The 24,178-nt window shown below is 45.2% G+C and overlaps 1 protein-coding gene across 1 annotated transcript in view; it reads left to right on the top strand.

Moving 5' to 3' along the window:
- GPR158 (G protein-coupled receptor 158) overlaps positions 1–24,178 on the top strand; it is a 1,449,349-nt gene that overhangs the window by 1,405,579 nt on the left and 19,592 nt on the right. The window contains exon 10 of the mRNA XM_069211362.1: positions 9,485–9,631. Coding sequence (XP_069067463.1) covers positions 9,485–9,631 — 147 coding nt within the window. The remainder of the gene's footprint in view (positions 1–9,484; positions 9,632–24,178) is intronic.

The raw sequence follows: 24,178 nt of genomic DNA, 5'->3' as shown, positions 1-24,178 counted from the left end.
AGGACGTAGATAAAGCATGGGAGTGTGAACATTCTCACTGCTTGTACCCTACCCCCACATGGAGAGGCCTAACTGTGACCATTTTGCAAAGTCTAGACTCTGTGTGTGCTGTAAGAGGATCCAAGTTGTCTGACACCATACGTTCTAATCTCCGGTTGACAAGGATTCCCAGGTACTTGAGGCAGAACGGGGTCCCCCGAAACTGATATCTGTACAGGGCCGCTTTTGTCGTTGTGAACGAAAGGGGTAATGCTTCACTTTTGTCCCAGTTCACCCGGTATCCGGATTGCAATGCAAAGTCATTGATGACCTGCAATAAAGCCGGTAGGGATCTCATCAGGTCAGTCAAAGTAAGAAGCATGCCATCCGCATATAGGTAAATTGTGGGGCTACCCCCTTTTAGGGGTATACCTGTGATCTGTGGAGATTGACCGATAGCCGCTGCGAGAGATTCCATTGCCAGCAGAAACAGGAGCGGCAAGAGAGGGTATCCCTGTCGTGTCCCTCTTTAAATTGGAAATGGGTCTGATATAAAACCCCCGCAGTTGACCTGAGCCGTGGGGTGGTCGCATAATAGGCGAACTTTGGCTATGAATTGGTCTCCTAGGCCAAATTTTGACAAGGTGGCAAAGAGGTAGGGCCATTCGAACCCAGTCAAAAGCCTTCTCAGTGTCTAGGGACAGGGCGAGAGCCTCTTCCGAGATATGCCTGGCTTCCCACAGAGTGTGACTGAGGGTACGCAAGTGGTTCCGGGAAGTACGTCCCGGTACAAATCCCACCTGGTCGTGATGAATCAAGGACAGGATAACTTTGCACAAGCAGGCCACCAAGATGCTGGCAAGTATCTTAATGTCTCCGTTTAAGAGAGATATGGGGTGGTAACTGCTGCACTGTAGTGGGTCTTGCCCAGGTTTAGGTATGACCGCTATTATTGCTCTTTTGGAAATCGTGCCAAGTGAGTCATCGCTACAGGCCTCATTGAGTGCGTCATGGATAGCGCTTATCGCCTGATCACCGGCCCATTGGTAAAATTCGGCTGGGAATCCGTCTTCCCCGGGTGCTTTGTGGTAAGGGAGGTTAGAAATGGCTTGCTCCACTTCCATCCTGCTGAACTCACCGTCTAGGAGAGAGCGGCTTGCGTCCGAAAGGCACGGTAGGGCCATAGTGTTAGGAAATGCTTCCATATGGGCAGAGTTCGACAGTGGTTCTGGAGTATACAGGTATTGGTAGAGTGTTGCAAACTCATTTACAATGTCCTGGGGCTGAGTGAGTATCTCGCCAGTCGTGGATGCGATAGCTGGTATACCTAAAGCAACCTCCCTTTGCCTGAGCTGCGCCACCAGCAGTCGGCCGGCCTTTTCCCTTTGCTTAGTGTTGTCCCTGTAGCTGCTGTAGCGCGTATTCGGCTTGGGACGTGAAGAGCTCATTGTGTGCCATTCGGGCATGCTCCAAAGAACGGCACGTACGCAAAGAAGGTTGGCTGGTATATTGCCTAGTGAAACGTCGTATTTCGTCCTCTAGGGACGCCTGGCGAGCCTTCTTGGCTCTATTATCCAGTGCCACTTCTCGCATCATTTGCCCTCTAATCATTGCCTTCGCTGCTGCCCATATCACTCTCTTGGTAGCAACAGAACCATTAGCCAGAGCCAGTATACCTAAAGCGACCTCCCTTTGCCTGAGCTGCGCCGCCAGCAGTCGGCCGGCCTTTTCCCTTTGCTTATAGTGTCGTCCCTGTAGCTGCTGTAGCGCATATTGGGCTTGGGACATGAAGAGCTCATTGTGTGCCATTCGGGCACGCTCCAAAGAACGGCGCGTACGCAAAGAAGGTTGGCTGGTATATTGCCTAGTGAGACATCGTATTTCGTCCTCTAGGGACGCCTGGTGAGCCTTCTTGGCTCTATTATCCAGTGCCGCTTGTCGCATCATTTGCCCTCTAATCATTGCCTTCGCTGCTGCCCATATCACTCTCTTGGAAGCAACAGAGCCGGAATTGTCTTTCATGTAGGTGGACACATGATTCTGCAAAAATATCTTGCCTTGAGGAGTTCTGTATCATGAAACGGTAAAACACCAGGGTTTGCGGTCGGGGCATAACAAGCCTAATTGTACTGACAGTTGGATTGGGGAATGGTCCGAAAGTCCACAGTCTATAATACTAGTGTCCTGTATTTTGGCCACAACAGTGTGCGACACCCAGAAAAAGTCCAGTCGAGACTGAGTGCCATGTACAGGCGACAAGAAAGTGTATTCCTTGTCGGTTGGATGAGTAAGTCTCCACCAATCTACCAGATCCACGTCTGCCATCACGTCAGTTAGAAGAGATCTGTCGTGGTTGTTGCAGGCATCAAGAGTGCCCATCCTGTCCAATACTGCATCCCGTGTCAAGTTCCAGTCCCCCCCATGACATAGCGGGTTGCTCCTATTTCGGCCAGAAGACGATTGATTTGTAAGAAGAACTGTCTTTTGGAGCCGGGTGGTGCGTATATTGAGCCCATGCAGACCAATGAGTCTCCCAGCCTTACTTTAGTGAATACAAATCTCCCCTCAAGATCCTCCCACGTCTTGATTATCAATATGGGCAGTGTCTTGCGGAGCAAGATTGCGACCCCGCACTTCCACGAGGCTCCACTTCCCGCCTCTGGAGAACGAGGGTAACAGCTAAAGAGTACCTTTCCCACCCAATCTCGCCACAGTTTACTGGATTCAATGCTGTTCAGATGCATCTCCTGGAGGAGAGCGATATCGGCCTTTTGGGATTGAAGGTAGGACGGTATTTTGTTTCTGATTTACAGAGTGCGTCAGGCCATGGACATTCCAGGAGACAATCCGAAGGGGGCAGGCCGTATGAGGTATAGGGCCGGCCATGATGGTAGAGCCAAAAGAAGTTACTGGAGTAAAGGTGTGGGGGGAGGTGAGCGTTGTATAGAACCGCAGGGAGGTAAAATTAGGTCACAGAAAAGGGGGGAGGGAGTGACTTGCGTTAGATGTCCCTCTGTGGTGGAAAAGAGGTGTGGAGATAGTTAGGGAGGGAGGGAGGGAGAGGGAAAGAGGCTGGTAGTGGAGGAGAAGGGATGTGGTTACAGAAAGAAAGAAGAGAGAGATGGATAGAAGAAGCAGGGAGATGAGGAGGAGGATAGACGGGAGATTGGGTAGGAATAAAAGGGGGGGAGGGGAGGTAAAAGGGATCTAGGAAGAGGAGTACGGAACCAAGTCTCCAGGGGACCGGGTCGTAGGATGTAGGTCAAGACCCTTGGAGCTCCTGCGCTCAGCGCTCAGCCGGATGGGCCCCAATCGGGGTCAGGAACGCCCAGGGCAGCTCCCATGTCCATTGTCATGAGGGGACAGAGCAGGGCAGGCCTCGGGAGTGGGCATAATTACCAGGGGCGGTAGGAGTGTGTATCGTCTCTAAAAGGGGGTGGGGGAGAGGGGGAGGAGGAGAGAGGAGCGAAGAGGACAAGGGATTGCCCCATGGGTTTGAGGGTATTTTCCGGTCATATGGAGTGGGAATATCTCAGATTCACGGGAATACCAAAGGCGTAGAAGGGGGGAGGGTCACAGAGGAACAGTCCCGGAGAGTGAAGGATGAAACAGCTGCATATTAGGAACCTTTAACATAGATATTAACATTGAGGGACAGTACATTTGGCTAACCATACGTTGTCAGCTTGTACTACTTGAACGAGACCAGAAACAATAAACAAGACTCAGACCAAACATGTAGTTATTTAATTACAGTATGATGCGAGATGCCAGAAACAGTGTAAACATATAACAATATAAATGAACCATGCAGGCAGATACTCATCTGTCTGCCGGTCGGCTGGCTGGCAGGCCCTCCAGTCTCTCGATAAGTCTCTGGGCCCCCAAGGTCTTCATGTCGCGACGGCGAATTAGGACAAGTGCAGGTGAGTTCAAGTGAGTTCAAGTTCAGGTGGGGTCTGGCGTAGGCTTCAAGGGGGAGCAGGATTTATCTCTGTCCGAGAGCTGTGTGTGGAGCGCCATTGCTTGCAGGAGCTGTCCTCGTGTGTCATGGGATTTTGCAAGTCTGTCCAGGTCCCTGCCTCTGGGTCGGTGGTCGGGTGCAGAGCGGCCTGTGCACTCCTGATCTGGTGATGGAAGCGAGGTATCTCGATTGTCACAGGATGTGCTCAGAGGTCGATCTGGGTCTGTTGTGTCCATGGACAGGGATTGTAGACTATCCAGGTACATTTGCAAGTCTTCTGAGTCATGAAAGTTCTTGGATACTCCATTCTTGGTGGTCCACAGTCTCGCAGGTTCAAACAGGCTGTATTTTACTTCCAGTTGTCTCATTCTAGGGCAGAGTGTCAACAACCCCTTCCGGTTCATTAGTTTCTCTCTAGAAGTCGGCCGTTATGCAGAGTTCGTAGCCGTTCGTTTTGAAGGGTCTGTGTGCTTGGCCCGATGACAGAAGCTGGCGGACCTGCTTGTGTCTCAGATCGGGCGAGGTTTGGAGGTTCCATCTTTCCTCTTAAGGCCCAGGCGATGTGCTCTCTGGAACTCCAACTGCAGTTTGAAGACTGTTTTGGTCAGCTGTGGAAGGACAGAGCAGAGGAAGGAGGGGGTTTCTGTACCCTCTGCTTGTTCCGGAAAAACAAAATGACGGATGTTCTTCCTCTGACTTCTGTCCTCCAAGTCGATGAGTTTGCTGCGGAGGAACTCAAGTTCCTGATCTTCGTCTAATACCGTATGTATGTGATCCTCCACAGTCGCCATTCGATGTTCTAGTCCTGTTACACAAGACTGAAAACCTGCTATGTCCAAGTGCATTGATTTGGTCTCTGATGTCAGTGAGGTTATTGCTATATCCATTCCTTCGAGTATGCGGCTGACCGCTGTGATCTCCTGGAGTATGCTGTCCATTGTTGTTGCCTGCTCCGTTCCAACCATATCTGGTGAATGTACAGGTGAGGGCATTAGTTTGTTAAGTTGGAGGGCCTCCGAGAAGAGTAGCTGCCTTGCAGGTTTGTCAGAGGGTTTATCCGTCGACCTCCCACCAGGCATCGCAGGGTTCCTTGTTGGGTTGGTCTCCGGGGCTATAAGTTGGAAGCCTAGCCCATGCATCCAGGCCAGATAGAGGGGGGTAGAATAGTAGTAGGAGAGGAAGAGGCAGGGGCTCTCAACGTAAGGCCTCCTCTCCTAAAATCAGAGTATTGTCCGCACCGTCTGGCTGTGTTGGTAAAGGGCAAGGGGCCTCAGATCGGTGAGAGCGGCACTCCCAGATGTGGTCTCATGCAGTTAAAAACCCCTCCGGAGGCGGCAGCGAGGGGGATTCTTGTAGACCTTTGTATCAAAGCCCCCCTGTTACTTCCTCTCTCCCCCATAGTGAAGAGACAGCTTCATGGCGAGCATCCGGCGCTCCCTTTTGGGCATCTTCAGGCCAGTTTGCGCTCCCCCTGTTTCACAAAAGCCACTGTTGCGCTCCCAAACAGTGGTCCACGTGATCGGCGGCAGAACCGGTACTCCCCTGCTTCGCCCCACACATTTGCATGCAGTTGAGGCCAGCCGTTCTCCAGGAGGGGGACTTCTCCTCTCACCTCCTCTCCGGTCCTGCTCAGCGTTATTCACACCCCTCTCAAGCCATCAGATACTCACAGGGTCTGCCTGGGCCCCCCAGGTCTCCAGACCGTGGATACGGAACCTCCGTGCTTTATGCACCCCTTGCATGCGCTCAGCGTTGTAGCTGCCTTGTCATCCTTGTCGTGCCACAGGCCACGGTGTTTAGTTTCCCCGTCAGGCCCTTTAAATGCTCCTCGTCCCTGGCGGAGGGTGTTACTCGAGGCACCTCCACCTTGGGCGTCTCCTGCCGGCATCGCAGCTGGCCCGTTCTAGCGGGTGCGTCCTCCAAGGCCCGAGGCGCGGATACAGAGCTTCCTCACCTCCAATACTGCTTATGTGTGCAGCCAGTCCGTCCTGGTGGCCATGCCCCGTGCTGGTTGTGGGCCGCGGTCTGCTGTCTCCTGGCAGGCTCTCACTTCGAGCCTCTCCCCCACGTTGAAGGGCTACGAGCCCCATCAGCGGCCCCCTTCAAAACAGCCTCCATCACATGGGGGGAGCTCCCAGGCCAAAAAGACGAGGTTTGTAATACCCGGGGCGCCCCTCATGCCCGATCAGTGCCCCAAGCCTCGGGGAGCCCCAGCACCAGGTGGCCATCTTCATTCGTGGCTGGACCACGCCCCCCTGAATTTCCAATTTTTGAAAGTGGAATGATTATTAATGAGGAGTTGGTGCCTGCTGAGATATATTCAAAAGGTACAGGCCATATTGTTCAAGAATTGAACAGCAAATTGGAGGAAGCAGACCTTCGTGTTGTGCCACATGTTGAGTGGGCTGAAATTATTCCAGTTGAGTCATTGTACTGTCAAATGACACAGATGTTATTATTGTGCTACTTCAATTTGTTGTGATGTTCATAAGTCAAGATTTATCAAAGTTATGGATACATTATGGAACAGGCGAGAAAAGGCACTTAGACCCACATTTATACTTTGTGCCGCAAAAATGCGCAAACGCAGTTTTTCAGCAAAAGTATAGTGCCGACTTACGTCATTCCAAAGCACCAGCCGGGTGCCAAATTTATGGAATGCCGCAAGCCGGCGCAAAGAGTGGGCTAGCATTAAAAAAATTGACATTAGCCGGGTGGGGGGGACGGTATGGGAAAAGGGGGTTTTGCCCCAAAAAATGACGCTAGGTCGGTTAGAGGCAAAAAAAATGCCTATAACCAGCCTAGCGTCATTTTCTGATGCGAAACCATCCTTACCACATGACTCCTGCCTTAGAAAAGACAGGAGTAATGCCCACCACCCCAATGGCCAGCACAGGGGACCAGGGTCCCCTGGGCATGGCCATTGCACCCTGGCCATGCAGGGGGGTCCCCAAGTTGGGCCCCCGATGGCACTTAAATTACAAAATAAAAATACTTATACTTACCCTACTTACCTGGGATGGGTCCCCCATTCTCTGCGTTCCCTCTGGTGTGGGTGGGGGGGTTCCTGGGGCTAGAGGAGGTCACCTGTGGACCCATTCCATGGTGTTCAACCATGGAAATGGGTCCACAGGTCCGCTAACACCTGGTCTGAACCAGGTGTTAAATAATGGTGCAAAGTATTTGGCCCCTCCACCCACATGTGCGTCATTTTAGCATGGGGGGATAAATATGGGGCTATGGGGTTAGCACCATTTTTTAGATGGGAACGCCTATCTCATTGATGCAAGGTAGGTTCATGCATCTAAAAAATGGTGCAAACGCCAGTATTTTGATGTTAGACAGGTCTAACGTCAAAATATAAATATGGAGTTAGCTTTGCACTGAATTTGCGTAAAAAAAACCCCAAGATTATGCAAATTTGGCATATATGGAGTAAAAATATGCCCCTTAAATCTGCTTCATATTCTCTACAAGAAACTTGACCCAGAGATGCTTATTGTTCTTATTAAGGCATGTATTCTTACGGGTGATGACACTATGAGCAAAATTGGAACTAAGCTTGGAGTTTTAACTGCTGAACCTGTGAAGTTTCTAAAAGGATTTACTTAGACAGAATAGGAATATGACTTTAAAGACATTGAAAAATACCTTGTGCGTGTGTGGAAAATGAGTTCTGACTGTCACACAATTGACGATCTTCGGTACAGTGAGTTCAAGATTCTGTGCGTGGACACTTTAAAAGAGCGTTCTACTTGATCAGAAGATGTGTAAATGTTTTGGATCATGCATATGTAGAGAAAGATCCATGTTAGTTTGGTTGGGAAAATATTGATGGGGTGCTAAACCATAGAAACATTTCTAAAGCCTCTACCCACAGAATTTGCATGTACTTCCAAAACCTGTGCTACAAAAAGATATCCCTGTCGACATGCTCTTCTCAAATGTTCAGCATTCAGCAAATGTACCAACGGTGATTGCTGAAACAAGTAATTAAAGTGAACTATGAAAATGTGTGTTAAACAAGAGTGATAACCATTTTTCTTCATATTCAGATCATAAACATTGTTTGGTGTACACATAAAAGGATTGGAAACCATTATTATTTGTTTAATTTCTATAAATCTCTTCTTCCTCTATTATAGCTGCCATTTTTGAAAATGGCTTCAGAGTTACTCTGAAGTTATTGTCTGTCTCTATAAGACTATTTGAGTGTCAAAACCTATGTTTTAACACCAAAATGAAGTATATAGGTCTCATGGTTCCTAAAAATATTGCATAATCACTGCAACACATCCACCATTAAAAAAAAAAATCATCCTGAAAAAATCGGCCCAGATCACCAATGTCTACTCAAGATAAATTACTTCTCTGATGACCCAAAAACACAAATCAAAAATGAAGATCGCTTGGCAACAATGATTTTACAGAGGAGTATCAGAGGGCCGAGATTACTAGTGATGCTCTTCGAATTCCCTCATTTAGGCTATGATAGTAATAACTGGTCTTTAAGGTGTCGTTGATACCATATTTTTCAACATCGCCTCAAATTACCACCAATTCAGACATTCTACAGTAAATGTAGATCTAGTGCATCAAAGGAATACAATTTATGCAGAGTGTAACAAATATAGCATTTTCTGCAATACTCTGACTAAAAAGGACACCCCTAGAAAATAGTCCACAGGAACGTCAAAATCTATATCAGTATCCCGATAAAATAACATCAACTTCAACTACTTGGTAATAAAATAACCAGCACCTTAAAAGAGGCTCAAACAACAGCTCAGTCTAACATGGAGACTACTGCTGCACTCATCCAACTAAGGAGAAGCCACTTCTCTTAGCATCACTTTACTTACTATTACATGCAGACGAGCAACAATAGTGCAATGGTCAGAGGCAGGAGAGAGTATTGATTATATGGCCAAGACTTCAGCCATTAAATACTGCTGACCAAACCATGGTGATCTATCCTTTTAACATGAAGAACATGCATTGTATTGTATCCCTCAAAGCAGACAACATTACATCCAACAACCAGAGCAGTACAGCGATAATTCCATTGCTAAAGCTGCTGTCTATATTTAAGTTTCTGCATCTGGTTCATCGGAGAATACCTGAACTCACCGATATAGGGATTCTGAGTGAATAAAACTATAACATCAAAGACATTTATGACATACTAATCTCTGTCTTAGAAAATATCCTGTAACAAATCATTGGTATGAAGCAGATTCCTTTTTCCACAAGATAAAAATGAGACGTGGTCTCTCACCGTGGATTGCTATGAGTTAATGCATCTTGAATTAAAGATAATACATATCTGTTGAACATAATTTAGAGGCAACCAAAGTGTCTTTACAAAACTAAAGTTTTGCATGATTATCATTGTCATTTTTCCATCAGTGCATTGTTCTAATATGTAACTATGAGACGCTACCGGAAAGACAGTATCCATTGTCATTACATTTTAAATTCCATGTATGTTTATCAATGGCTTTACGAAAGAAATTCATTTTGTCGGGACTTTATTTTCAGTTTTCACAGTCAAACAATAACCCACGAGACGATATTGCCACAGAGGCTTATGAAGATGAATTGGACATGGGGCGATCTGGGTCTTATCTGAACAGCAGTATTAATTCAGCATGGAGTGAACATAGCTTAGATCCGGAAGATATAAGGGTAAATATGAATATCTAAGTCCATTATCATGAAATGTCTGAACTTATATTTATTTTCAAGAAGTATCCCTTTCTTTATGCTCTTTCATTTCTGCTCTTCAATTGCTTTCCTTCACCCTTTATCCATCTCGTTCACTCTCACTCTCTCATTTCTCTTTCTCATTCTTCCTCTTTCTCTCTTACTAGATCTTTTTCTCTCTCTTTCCGTAGAGTTCCCTCCATTACCTTGTTGTCTTTTTCTTTATAACAGAATGATATTCATCAAAAACTCTAAGGGTTTTTTGATGAATATCATTCTGTTGTTAAGGCATTTATGCCAGTTATTGCACTCTACCCTTTCACAATTCACTGGTCTTGATCTTGCGTATGACATTGAAGGGACTGCATTGTCGCTGGCCTCACGGTGAACAGTTTAGAAGCTTCTGTCTGCAGCAAACCAAAGCATGGACGATCATTGCACATTTAAAAACTGCGGAACTCAGAACTATGCAGGAAATTGTACTATTTGGAGCCACACTCCCATTCCTGCAATTTCCTGTCATCCAGAAATCCATTGCTTCACCTCTACATGGGTATGCTACCTGAAGCATCCTTAGGGATGCAAGAGTGCATTGGCTACAAGTCGGTGTAAAATAACACTGTTTACGTAATCAGTGATGAAGTCATGCAACATCACCAATGGCGTCATTGGTTACAAAACCGATGACATCAATTACAAGATGTCATGAAGATGTAACATGAAGGATAGTGTCACTTACCTCTTATCTTTAAAAGTAATTAATAGTTTAAATGTATGTTCTTGGGTTGCACCTTCTCCCACAAATCTATTACTGTGGGTTAAGTGGCAATCATTAGGTTTTATCTTTTAATACATTTTCCAGTCACTAGAAGATGGTAAACTTTATGAGGTAACTTTGGTACTCCGTGCAAATGTGATTCTAACCCTCACACACAGGGCTGGCTTTTGGTCGGTGCGAGCAGTGCGACCGCACCGGGTGCTGACCTCAGGGGGGCGCTGTGTTTAGCAATAACTTCCGAAACTTGTGATTTAAAAGCACGTGCTGAAAAGTTCCTTGTGCGTTTAGCCTTCAAGAAACAATTAAAATGTCAAGATACTTCTTGTGATTAATGTTCCTGATAGAGAGAGAGATGGGAGTTTTGCCTAGTGGCAGCTTTGGCTCAACATAAAGTAGCATAGAGGGTTAATATGCCTGCTGCAAAAAACAGAACTATGGGGCATATTTAAGAAAAGAGGTGCTGCACACAGTGCATCGCCACTTTTCTGGCACCCCTTAGCGCCCCCACGCCACCATGTGTGCTTCATATTTAAAATACGGCGCACCAAGGTGGTAGTTATGGGACTAGCGTCAGAATTATGCTAGTCCGGCGCGTTGCAGAATTAGTATCAAAAATGTTTACGCTAATCTTGCAAAGCACCCAGAGGCCCATTGTAACCAATGGAAGCCTCCTTTTAATGCCTCCTCTGAGCAGGCGTTAAAAGTGCTGGAAAAAAATGATGCAAAGAAATCTGACAGATTTCTTTGCGTCTTTTTTTGTCCCCCTAACAGGGGGATGCCCCCTTTGCATACATTATGCCTGGCGCAGACATAATGTAGTACAAAGTGTTACAAAGTGGCGCAATGCTTGCATTGCGCCTCTTTGTAAATATGATGCAGTATTTTTGGCCTTGTAGCACTACGTTGGTGTAAAAACATGACTCTAATGTGGAGTCAGAAAGGCACTAGGGGCTCTTAAATATGCCCCTATGGCAGTGCTTAATTTGTTTTTGTTGTTTCCGGTACAGAGCAAAGGCACTTATTTTTGAGGGCCGGTGCTTATTTTTCTGCCTCAAGCATTTACTGCGAGAAAAAGACACATATGGGAAAGACGGAGGAAGAGAAAAACGAAATAGCGTCACAATGGGAAAAAGCAGAAATCCGCAAGAGTGAGCTGAAGGGGCAGGGAGTGCCTGTAAATGGATTGAAGAGACTCGAGAAATATGTCAGATTTTTTTGCACCATTTTTTTAGCCTCCCCCCCCTAACCGGGGGGATGCCCCCTTTGCATACATTATGCCTGGTGCAGCCATAATGTAGCGCAAAGGGTTACAAAGTGGTGCAATGCATGCATTGAGCCATTTTGTAAATATGGCGCAGCGTTTTTGGCCTTCTTACGCCACATTAGCTTAAACAAATTACACTAATGTGGCATTAGAATGCCACTAGGGGCTCTTAAATATGCCCCTATGGGGCATATTTGAAAAAAGTGGCGCTGCACAAAGTGCTGCACCACTTTTCTTGCACCCCTTAGCACTCCCCTAACGCCACCCTGTGTGCACTGTATTTAAATCACAGCACAACATGGCGGTAGTTAGGGGAATAGGGTCAGAATTTTTTACACTATTCCGGTGCTTTGCAGGATTAGCGTAAACAATTTTGATGCTAATCCTGCAAAGCACCCTGAGGCCCATTGTAACCAGCATATGCCTCCTTTTAATGCCTGCTCCAAGCAGGTGTTAAAAGTGCCGGAAACAAATGACGCAAAGAAATACGTCAGATTTCTTTGCGCCATTTTATTGCCCTCGCCCCCCCAAAGAGGGAATGCCATCTTCGCATACATTATGCCTGGCGCAGGCATAATGTAGCGCAAAAGGATACAAAGTGGCGCAGTGCATGCATTGCACCACTTTGTAAATATGGCATGGCTGTTTTGGCCTTCTAATGCCACATTAGTGTAAAACAAGTGACGCTAATGTGGCGTTCGAATGGCGCTAGGGGCTCTTAAATATGCCCCTTTAATTTATGTGGCTAGCAGAGGGGATTAGTAAAGCCATCCTTTACAAGTGCTTTAAAACACAATGTATGTGAAAGGGGAGCGATGGAGAGATAAGGGGCACATATGCCAGGTAATAGTGAGTGAAACTGAGGAGGAGGTCATGAGTGAGGGACGCCACAATAAACTGTCGCCCCGGGCGCCACCAGTCCTAAGCTCGGCCCTGCTCACGCACCTCTTCACCTGACACCATATTTAAGCACAGCAATATGTTTGCAGCAACAAGTTTAGAACACATCTCCATGCTTTACTCCTGACACCAAAATTCTTCCAACATACACCGCTCCAAAATGTATGCTCTGTCAACCATGCATAACAAATGATGTAGCTATTTGCTCAATCATCCCAAAAGCCATGAAAGGCATAAGGAAGCAGCACACAAATGCCAGTACAATCTATATCAAGCCCGATGCTGCGTTGTATACACACTGTGCTTTTGTTTGAATCGGCAAACAACATACATTCTGGTGTTTAAACACCATGATGTTTATATGAAGACATTTCTGTGCATTGAAATGTAAGGCGATTATTGCTTTCTGGTTTCAATTACTATTTTAGCTTTTTTCAAAGAATTGTTGCATACACGTATTGTTTCAAGATTGAGGTATTCATTTGATATTTGATATTGAGTATAAATACCTAAACCCTTTGTTCCCTATTGAATTTGTGTACCAATTCAAGTGCTGAATCTCCATTGACTTTAAACACAGGGAAAATCTGTTTCTATATTCTGTGTGTTACTCACAGAACCACCTACTATGCAAGCATAACATTAGTAAAATGCTAATCAAGAGCGTTGCAATCAAGTAGTAACCACAACCAAAATCTTTCAAAGTATATGACTTCAGGGGTAGGCACATGGTTGATCCTTTTCCAAATATTCCGAGGATGTCTCTGGATGTCCCATTTAGAATTGGGCCTGGGGGAACAGGAATCTGTGCTGAGCGCCTTTATCTGTAGAGGTGCAGTATCATGCTCAAAGATCTTTAGTGCTTGAGAGTTTATCTTCCAAGACATGGCTTATGCAAAGGATTTGGGAGGCTTCGCACTTCGAGTATATCCTGCTCAACATCTGGTAAAATGATGCTTCTAACAACCAGCTAATGATATGGGATGGAAGTAAAAAGGAAGTCTGGATGTAGAGCTAAAAAACAAACATTTAAACACTAAATCAATTAACTAATTGGAAAGTGGAGTTACAGAAAATATGTAATGCTGAAGAATACAAAAGTAAACTTTTAGAATTCCTAAAAGTGCGTCTCCATCTCAGCTTAGAATGTATGCCCATGAAACACATAGGCCCTCATTCTGACCTTGGCGGGCGGCGGAGGCCGCCCGCCAAAGTCCCGCCGTCAGGTTACCGTTCCGCGGTCGAAAGACCGCGGCGGTAATTCTGACTTTCCCGCTGGGCTGGCGGGCGGTCGCCTTCAGACCGCCAGCCAGCCCAGCGGGAAAGAGGCTTCCACGATGAAGCCGGCTCGGAATCGAGCCGGCGGAGTGGAAGCTGTGCGACGGGTGCAGTTGCACCCGTCGCGTATTTCACTGTCTGCACAGCAGACAGTGAAATACATGTAGGGGCCCTCTTACGGGGGCCCCTGCAATGCCCATGCCAGTGGCATGGGCACTGCAGGGGCCCCCAGGGGCCCCGCGACCCCCCCCTACCGCCATCCGGATCTCGGCGGTCCGACCGCCGGGATCTGGATGGCGGTAGGGGGGGTCGGAATCCCCGCGGCGGTGCAGCAAGCTGCGCCGCCGCGGAGGATTCAATGGGGCCGCGGTACACTGGCGGGACCCCGCCAGTGGTGCCGGTCCGACCGCGGCTTTACCGCCGCGGTCAGAATCCCCATTGGAGCACCGCCGGCCTGACGGCGGTGCTCCCGCGGTCCTCCGCCCTGGCGGTCAAAGACCGCCAGGGTCAGAATGACCACCATAGTCATGTATGTTTTTGAAAAAAGAACATATTTTAAGAAGTGCAGGAGACAATGAACATCCAACACTGCCGTTTCTGACACAAGCTTGGGTGAGATTTCAACTTTTCCACATTGAACCTTACCTTTGCAGACAAGGACTTTAAATAATACTTAAGTATGAAATACTCTTGGTATAAACAGTGCATTCTTGTTGTACTCAAGCCTTGCAATGAAATAAACTACACTTGATGTTTTGATATTCCTACATAAAAACTGATCTACCAGTTTCGACGGCAGTGATCTTTCTGGACTCTTTCTTATATAGATAGAATTATATAGAATTTATGTCTTTGGAGCAACACTGCATATACTCTCAGTTGTTATTCAATATGCATGTCTCTGGCAAGGAACTTACACAGATAACATCACCTCAATGGTCTATATGTATGAACTATATCTAATCCACTGCCGGGTGGCATGTTACCAGAACCGGATAACCAAAATATATTTGACATAAATAATGTGCTGTACATTTTTCATACAAATTTTACCCCGTTGCTGTTAATAATAGAAAATGTACACTCAAGGGAACACTACTTTTGTTAACAGTGTATAGAGCACAATATTTCTGTCAGGTGATATTTTTAATAATGTTATTCTAAGATACAATATTACTAGATATTTTTGCCTAAAGAATGAACATTGATAAAGTGGTCCAGAAAAAAGGGTGGATGGCCTCACCTTTTGCTGCACCACTGCTGTACCCGTTCTCGACACTGGATACAATACCCAGCAGGTTATTAGATAGTACAGTTTTCTTGGTATCAGCATGGCTGTGCTATAGCTGAGGCAGCTGTTATTTTGGGAAGCATGGGTTTAGAGGGGTTGGAATACACAAAAATATATGGTTTAGGAAAGTGGCATTTCAGGTGGGGTACAGTACTGCTGTGAATGTGGTGTGAAAGGACCAATACTACTGGAAGAAAAGGAAGGAGGAACGAAACTGTGTGAATGAATTAAGAGAGCAGCTGAACTCGTGATGGAACAAATCAAGGGAGCAACATGACTCGATGAACAATTACTTGAACTTTTGAGTACCAAAAGGGCTAGTGCTGTGTGGATATTGTGAAAGATGGTGTGCTTGAGTAAAGGAAGTTGTAGGAATTGGGTTACTGGTTGAGGGGGGAGAAACCTTACTCCAGCAGCAACCACAATTTTTGTGGGGGAGAATAACAAGCAGCCCCAAATTACCTGCGCTCCACCCTTGCCAGCTTGGCACAAAAACAGTCAGGCTAAGAGGCAATGTGTAAAGTACTTTTGCAGCACTTCAAAGAGTAATGAAGAGGAAACATGATCACAAGAAAACTCCCACACCAATTCTGGAAAAATAGAGTAAAATGTAATTAATCATTTGATACCAAAACCTCAACTGGTAGAACCAGCGCAATGCAGTTTCAAAGATTTAGATAAAAATAGTATTTCAAAGTGCTAAGCGGGCACTACAGTTATTCGGTCAGCCTAGCCCGAAACAAAGTGACACATTAAGGTTGACCAGAATGGAGAGCAGGCCAGATACAGGAACCAAGTTAGACCCGTTGAATAAAGTATCTTAAGTCCTGGTCCACTGTCTGTGCTACTTTTCTCTGTGAGGCTTTGCCTCATCTGCCGTTGGCTCCAAGGGGCTACGAGGTTCGCAATGCCACGTCAGGTTACATTGCACTGCGTCAGTTCTGATGAAGTTGTGTGGCGAGGCTGTATTAGGCTTTGCATTGAGTCCCATCAGTTCCAATGAAGCTGGCAGGTGGTCGGCAAGGCTTGGTGAGGCTTTGCATCACTGCACATCAATTCTCCTAGTTCCTCAACCTAAGACTAGGGGCAAAACAAGGAAATGGAGAGGGAAGCAAAGACCATACTGGTGAATTAAAAAAAAAAAGGGGCATATAAAACTTTGTTTCAGGGATGATTCATGGGTGTGAGTATATACCCATTCACAACACACACTCACAAATACACAAACATAGAGACATTCATACATACACACACATGTGCACCAAACAACAAAAACATAAAAAATCTATCTTCACTGCAGCTTTCCAGAATGGAAGACTCAGAGGTCTCAGGTGGGTTGTGACTGCTTCCTTCCCTCATTGGCATAGTGCCTCAATTGTCACAGAGTGGGATGGGGTCAGTGAGACTGCTGACACTCCCCCACTTTATGACAAGGTGTCACTGATTGACACTTAGCCCTGGGCATGTCAGAGTTTAAAACTTCAGCACCCAAATCAGAGGCAATCAATGATGCTACCCCTCATCATGAGAGGGAGCACCTCGAGGCACTTTTGTCAGGCTGAGGAGGTGACGCCCACAGGGATGTAAAATCCTCATCCTGGGTCAGGTGAGGCATCCATGCACCTCTACATTTAGTGCATGTACGGCTCATGGCGGCCTGACCTTTGCTCAGCCTGACAGACACTCTTCTTGTGGGGAAAAAGGTGAGGTGACATGGCCCCTCCACCAATTCACAGGCCGCGGTTGCACTTTTGATATACGACTCATGATCACGTCAGGTTAAATGTGAAGTTTAACTTGTGATGTGATACAACATGATGTAAAGAACAAGGTATGTCAGATAAGTGGTATTAACTCATATGTGTGAAATCCATGAACACAAAGGGCCTCATTACAACCTTGGCAGAGGGGATTACTCTGTCCGAAAAGTGACGGATATCCTGTCTGCCGTTTTACAAGTTCCATAGAATATAATAAACTTGTAATATGGCAGACGGGACATCAGTCACTTTTGGGACATAGTAATACCCTTCGCCAAGGTCGTAATGAGGTACAAAGTCACTCAGCATTCAGGGACCATGACATAGTGTGATGGAGTTTTATAAGTGATAGCTAATATTAGTGGTTATTCGGTTATATAATGTTTGAATGGGGTGAAAAATAGACTCACAGCCAGGGTTAAAAAAAGTGCTTTCTTAAAACATGTACGGTACACAAAATAGTATATTTTATTTGTTTTGTTACTCACTAGTTTGCAACTGAAGTCAATTTTCAGCCCTGCCACAATGGAATGAGGTGTTCATGATTACGAAAAGAGTCCTGTTTAGAAAGAAGTTGTGGTATATCATTGTGATGTGTTAAGCATCACTTGTATATTACCATGGGGTCAGTCCCTATCTGAAGTTATTTTGATTTTCTTTGGGTCCTGACGTTTTTTCTAGAAGAGGTAGTCTATCAGGTCACAGTGAGTTCTATAATTATACTACCAGAACTTTTATTGAACTTCCTACATGCTTCTTAGGGTTGAATCAGGATTGTGTGATCAAGTTTGGTTTACTGTATCTCAAGTTATAATTAAAAGTGTAAAAATGAAATACAGGCAAAAGATATGTTGGCCTCTTCCCTCCTGATCCTTAAAGACTGCAAAAAGTATCTTGAATTTAATAGTTTATGCCATCAGGAAGCAGAGCTCAGGTGAAGTAATCCGATAATTTTCAAATAAAGAAGAGCATGTTTCATTCTTCATAAAGTTTCAACATTTAATTAGTAGATATTTCACTGTAGAAAATGTTTTGAAACTTAAGGGCGTCATTATGAGTTTGGCATACGGAAAACTCTGTCTGCCACACTATCGACTGCGTGGGCACTGCCTACGAAGCAACCTCCCAGCCAGAGTTATTGTGGGTTTCCTGCTAGTTCAGCAGGTAGAAACCTATGTTTCCGCCTGCTGGCCTGGCAGGAAACAGGCTACAGCGTTGTTTCCGGCTCGTATTCGAGCCGGCTTCAATGGTGTAGCCTTCAGGGTGCAAAGCAGACAGTGAGCTATGCAAAAGTGTTGGGCTGTGTAGCCCCTGTACTGCCCAGTGCAGGGGTCCCCCTGCGGCTCCCTGCACCTATTCTTGGCCAGCCTTTTCATGGCGTTAGTGCTGCAATGAAAAGGCTGGTGGAGAATGAGTTCATAATCCCCAGCAGAGCTGCCCTGGCAAATTAGGATTTCTGCCACCTCCAGACCTCTGGGATTGAAGATCCTGCCAGAGCTGGCGAGCTGGCCGCCTGGGTTGTAATGTGGCGGTCGGACTGCTGCATTGCGGGAATTCCAGACCGACACAGCAAGTGTGATGGTCTATAGGCCGCCACACTCGTAATGAACCCCTAAGTCTCAAATGTCCTGGTTAAGTCAATGCAATGAGTTACTGATAGCCAAGAACTTAGCAAATCATAGAAAAGCTAGGTATAAATTGGTAATCTGGACCCCTGAGTGATTTTGAGACCAAAATACATATTTTATAATTTTCATCAAACCCTATTACAGTAATCTTAACTGTTTTTGCTAGTGTTAGGATTGCTTCTTTGTATGTAGGCTAGGTCAGCTGCATGTTGTCCCTTCTGATGTTCCCCCTACCCCTGAGAATATTTTCTTGGTGACAAGCAGTGATAGAAAGCTCATTATCTACTGGTATATATATTTCAAGCAAGCATTGATGTTTTTTGTTTTGTTCTTCCTGTTTTCCTAGATGAAATTGTAATTGTATATCTTCTACATACATTTGAAAATGAGAGAAATTGAGAAATGATAGAAACCAGTGGTCTGAAATAAATGTTGAACAGAATAAGTGATACCAGAATCCCTTCGGGCCCTTACACATGATTTCCTTGCCTGATTGTGCGGACAAACCCAATCCCATTTTTTGGTTGTGACCTAGCTTCCTTTTTCCTGTGAAAATAACCGTCACTCTGCTAACTATTGCTGGACGGGGAATTCTTGGATTTTAAACATCAAGTATAATCATCATACAAACCCTGCTATTGGTCGTATGGACATTTATTAGTCGTCAAGTAGAGTGGATAAGGAACTATCATTTACATTAATTTCTGTAGACAGTGAAGATCAATCAGGACTTCACAGGAAGCGACAAGGAGAATTAAAATGAGTTTAAAGGGAGTTATTTAAAAAAATAGTCCAAATCAGATCACTCGCGATCATGTTTTCAAATGTCATTTCAGTAAACAATATCAACAGTTTAAATAGTCAAGAACTAGATATTTTTAAATAAGATAAAATAGAACATTAGTAAGAGTTACACCTAGGATGCAGAATGTAAAAGTGAGTTCCATAGAGGAAATTCCCTATTCTAAATTAAGGTAAATTAAGCTTGGAAAAAGGCATCTAGTTTAAGCAAAAAGGATAAGGTGTCGGCTTCAGAAAACCAAATAAAGTTTTCTGATGAGAGAGCTGAAACCTTTGCCCATAAATCATGGAGATTTGAAGAGTGGAAAAAGATTTTCTCATACAAAGTTAATGATCATTTCTCTAAAGCACAAAATATGCCAGAGACAGTAAGCAGAGGCATCCTGGAATATAAGGCGGTGATTCTAACCGCGGCGGGTTACCATGCGGTTACCGCCAAATGACCGCACCGTGGTCACAAGACCGCGGCGGTCATTCTGGCTTTCCCGCTGTGCTGGCGGGCGACCGCCAAAAGGCCGCCCGCCAGCACAGCGGGAAAGACCCAGCAACGATGAAGCCGGCTCCGAATGGAGCCGGCGGAGTTGCTGGAGTGCGACGGGTGCAGTAGCACCCGTCGCGAATTTCAGTGTCTGCTAGGCAGACACTGAAATTCTTTTTGGGGCCCTCTTACGGGGGCCCCTGCAGTGCCCATGCCATTGGCATGGGCACTGCAGGGGCCCCCAGGGGCCCCGCGGCACCCCCTACCGCCATCCTGTTCCTGGCGGGAGACCCGCCAGGAACAGGATGGCGGTAGGGGGTGTCAGAATCCCGCCGCCATGGAGGATTCTCAAGGGCAGCGGGAAGTCGGCGGTACACCGCCGACTTTCCGTTTCTGGCCGCAGCTGAACCGCCGCGGTCAGAATGCCCAGCGGTGCACCGCCAGCCTGTTGGCGGTGCTACCGCGGTCATTCGCCCTGGCGGTTTTTACCGCCAGGGTTAGAATGACCACCTAAGTCCCATGAAACAAAACCCTAGTCTAAGGAGCACATGCTAATATAATTCCCTCAAAACCTTACCTGCAACATTTAAGTTAGTTGTCCCTACAGTGAACCAAAAAACTTCTATCAATCTCTGGAAACAGCTAAACTCCCGTATTTCTCAGGCAACGTCAATTATGCAAACATGAATAAGTCCTTGAGTTGTTACAGTGGACAGAATCTTTCAGTTTCAGACAGCTCTTCCCACGCATTGCGTGTCCTGACATCTTCCTCTCCTGCCGAGGAGAACTTCAATACCAGTTGTCTGATATATTAACCAATACCTACTCACTAGCTAACAGAAGGCTTTTGGAAAAGTTGGAAATGTTACAACAGCTGCGGTGAGAAGAAAAAGAAAATCATCTTGTGCAAACAGCCACGTACATAGGAAAGCAGGCCTCTTTGCCTTACTTGTAAAGTTGACATTCAAAATGACATTATTATTAGGCTAACTTATTCAGTACAAAATGTTAACTCAAGTGTTTGTTTACAATAGTTAACTGTGGTTACCTACTACAAATTCCTTTTTAAAATGTGCATGTTATTTAACATGATAAATTGCACTTTTGCTAAAAGGAATAATTACACTCCATCAATTCCCCCCTCTGGTGACTAGACTAGTCATTACATTAAACACAATGAATCTTTTCCTCTCTTCCATTTTTTCTCTCCTCTGACTTTTTCTTTCTTCCCTTTTCTTCCTTGCTAAAAGACATCTAAACCCCTAATATAAAGCAAATAAACTAATGAAACCAATGTCAATAATCAAAATAGGCTTCAATATAGCACCTAAATGTCCATTACAAATATAAACTCCTTTACCTAAGGTTCCTAAAATACTAGTTGTTTCTAAACATTAGTTGTTTCTAAGGTCCTTATCTCAGGTCTTAAATCAGAAATGTTTATCACAAATTCGTCTATGCCCTTGCTCTTGTCTGGTATACATGAGCAACAATGTTGCAATTTCAGCATCCTACAGACTCTACCTTTCTCAGCAGACACTATGTCCAAAGCTAACCAATCTTGCAAAATCATTCATCTAGTCGCTACTAATTCTATATTTACTTCTAACAAAGCACCAGATGTACTGGTGGCTAATTTATCTACTACTGTAGAAAGCTTTCTGATTTTCTCATCATTTAGGACTACTTCTACTGGGGGAATAATAGCACCAACAATATCTCCCACTAATTATGTTCCATCATAAGTACGATGTCTATGAGATGGAATCATAGTCAAAGCTTCTATACTATTTACATGATAAACTTTTGGGAATATTAATGCAAAATAGCAAACATCTTTGGAAGCACTGGAAAGTTGATAGCATGTGTCCTGTCAACATACAAAGTATACTCCAGTGATAACTGATTCTTCTTAAGTTAATATTCAAACAGGCTCTCAGAGAACCTGGAATGTGTGTTCACATTTACTTTTTCCCATGTTTCTGGTTCTGATGTAATTTCTTCTCTTGTAAAAGTATAGCTTCCCTTTCTGTGTCTGTCTAATTTCAATCTAGGATAAGCCAGGTGTACTTTAAATATTTTGCTTTTTGACTCTACTGGTGGAAAATTAGCAAAATGTGTTGCTGTAATTCTGCGGTTATTTCATTCAGCACATATATTTACAGTAGTCTTCATAAGGCATCCTTAGCCCTACTCCATCTTCTTCTAAAAGTGAGAACCCCATTCTTCCACCGCAGCTTCAGACCAAGGGACTCCTCTTATTTCTTCCGTTTTGTTAGATTTTTTACTTAAAGAATAATTATAAAGTATGTTTAACAGATATCACAATCTATTCAGTAACTCAGTTCAAATAGACTTCATTCTTTGAGGAGCAATTGTATGTTAATTTGAATCAATCAAATGTGAAATGAGATGAGTTCAGTGATGAATAAGTTTCAAAGATTTAAATTGTATGCTGTGATAAAGTAGCATATCTCATGGGGTTTCAAGTGGTTCTGTTTTCATTTCATTCGGGTTATAGTCTGACATATTGGGCACACTGTCAGTATACTAAGTCCACTCTGGTTCTGAATACCAGTGACAAGGTAATCTTGCTCTTTTAGATATTCTGGGTCTTTGGTGATCTTCTTCTTTGTCACTCACACCACTTGGTTCAGTTTCTTCGATGATAGTATGTGGTATGCGTTCGACTGACATACTGAATCTTGATGTCAAACTTCTCTTTGGCCATTCTTTTCTCTTTTGAGCTCTCCCAACCCTCTCACTTGTGCCTTAACCAGTGTTGATTGTTTGGACTTTACACCACTCTGCAAAATATTGGATATCTGAATAGCTGGAGAACTGGAGTGTACGATGACCCCCAATGGTCCTTGAAAATATACAGGCACAGCAGGTTGCGGACCTGTTTCATGCACTACCACCTCGTCAAGAGGGAGTCTTATTCATTGGGTTTGGGAGGTATAGATTCAGTTAGGTAGTCTGCCACATTTAATAGCAGTATTTTAGAATATGCTTTTTTATTAGGACCCTATTGCCAGATCTAAGGTCATGACATTTCTCTTGGTTCTGAATGGCAGTAACTGCTGTAACCTGGCAGGCAGTCCTTTTCAGTAGTTGAGAATCATGTCATCCTGTGATAGTTAGAAGTGCATTCACAGGTACAGCAGGCAGCCCACCTGGCATGTCCCATGGGTATTTTATGTGGTGACAATACTGTTCTTTGGCCAGAAGTAATTCTGAGACTCAGCAACTCTAAAGGCAAAGCATCTGGCCATTTTAATGAATGAGATGCGCAGACTTTGGCCAAACGAGATCTCAGAGTCCCAATAATTTGTTTAACAATTCCTAGTGTACAGTGTAGCCCACAATGTAATCTATATTCTACTTGTATTGCCACAGACAGCATAGGATCCCATTATTAAAATGGGTCCCTAGGCCTGACTCCAGAGAAACCGGAAATCTGAATTATGGTATGAATTCACGCAAATGCAGTTTAGGTACAGTGAGATTGCATTTCTCTATTTTTGAGAAAATGCACATTATGACCAGGACATATCTCAGTCCATTACAAACAGGCATTTCAATGAAGCTCAATTTCATTCTGTTATAGGGTCCTCCTGATCTACCTATGTGACTTATGGTTAAAGGGGTTCCTCTCCCTATATTCATTTGCTGACAGGTCACAAATCTGTGACATATTTCCTCAGCTAAAACTCTAAGGGGGTCAGCTAACAGGCTGGCGGTGCTTCACTGGGGATTACGACGCAGCGAAAGTGCTGCGGTCGCACCGCCAGGACTGGTGGTTTCCCGCCACTTTTGTCCCGGCGGTTTAAATCCCCCAGGGCAGCGCTGCTTGCAGCGCTTCCCAGGGGATTACGAGTCCCCCACCCACCAGCCTTTTCATGGCGGTTTGAACTGCCATGAAAAGGCTGGCAGAAAGGGGAGTCGCGGGGCCCCTGGGGGCCCCTGCACTGCCCAAGCCACTGGCACGGGCCCCCTGCCATGGCCCCATAGATCTTTTCAATGTCTGCTATGCAGACAGTGAAAAGCACGATGGGTGCAACTGCACCCGTCACACAGCCGCAACACCACCGGCTCCATTTGTAGCCGGCTCCCTTGTTGCGGCCGAGATCCCCGCTGGGCCGGCGGGCGGAAACCACGTTTTTGCCTGCCGGCCCAGTGGGGATCTAAAAATAAAACCCCCGGGAGTGCGGCTGCATTGGTGGCCGCCCGGCGGAGGCCACCCACCAAGGTTGTAATGGGGGCCTAAATCAGAGATTTAATCAGTTCTGCCCGTACAATCTCACCATGGCATCCCTCCTTACGGTCCATGAAAATATCTTCTCATTGA

The sequence above is a fragment of the Pleurodeles waltl genome, chromosome 10, assembly GCF_031143425.1.
Source record: "Pleurodeles waltl isolate 20211129_DDA chromosome 10, aPleWal1.hap1.20221129, whole genome shotgun sequence".
Lineage (NCBI taxonomy): Eukaryota > Metazoa > Chordata > Amphibia > Caudata > Salamandridae > Pleurodeles > Pleurodeles waltl.
The sequence above is the reverse complement of the archived record's forward strand: the minus strand, read 5'-3'. Positions and strand labels throughout refer to the sequence as shown.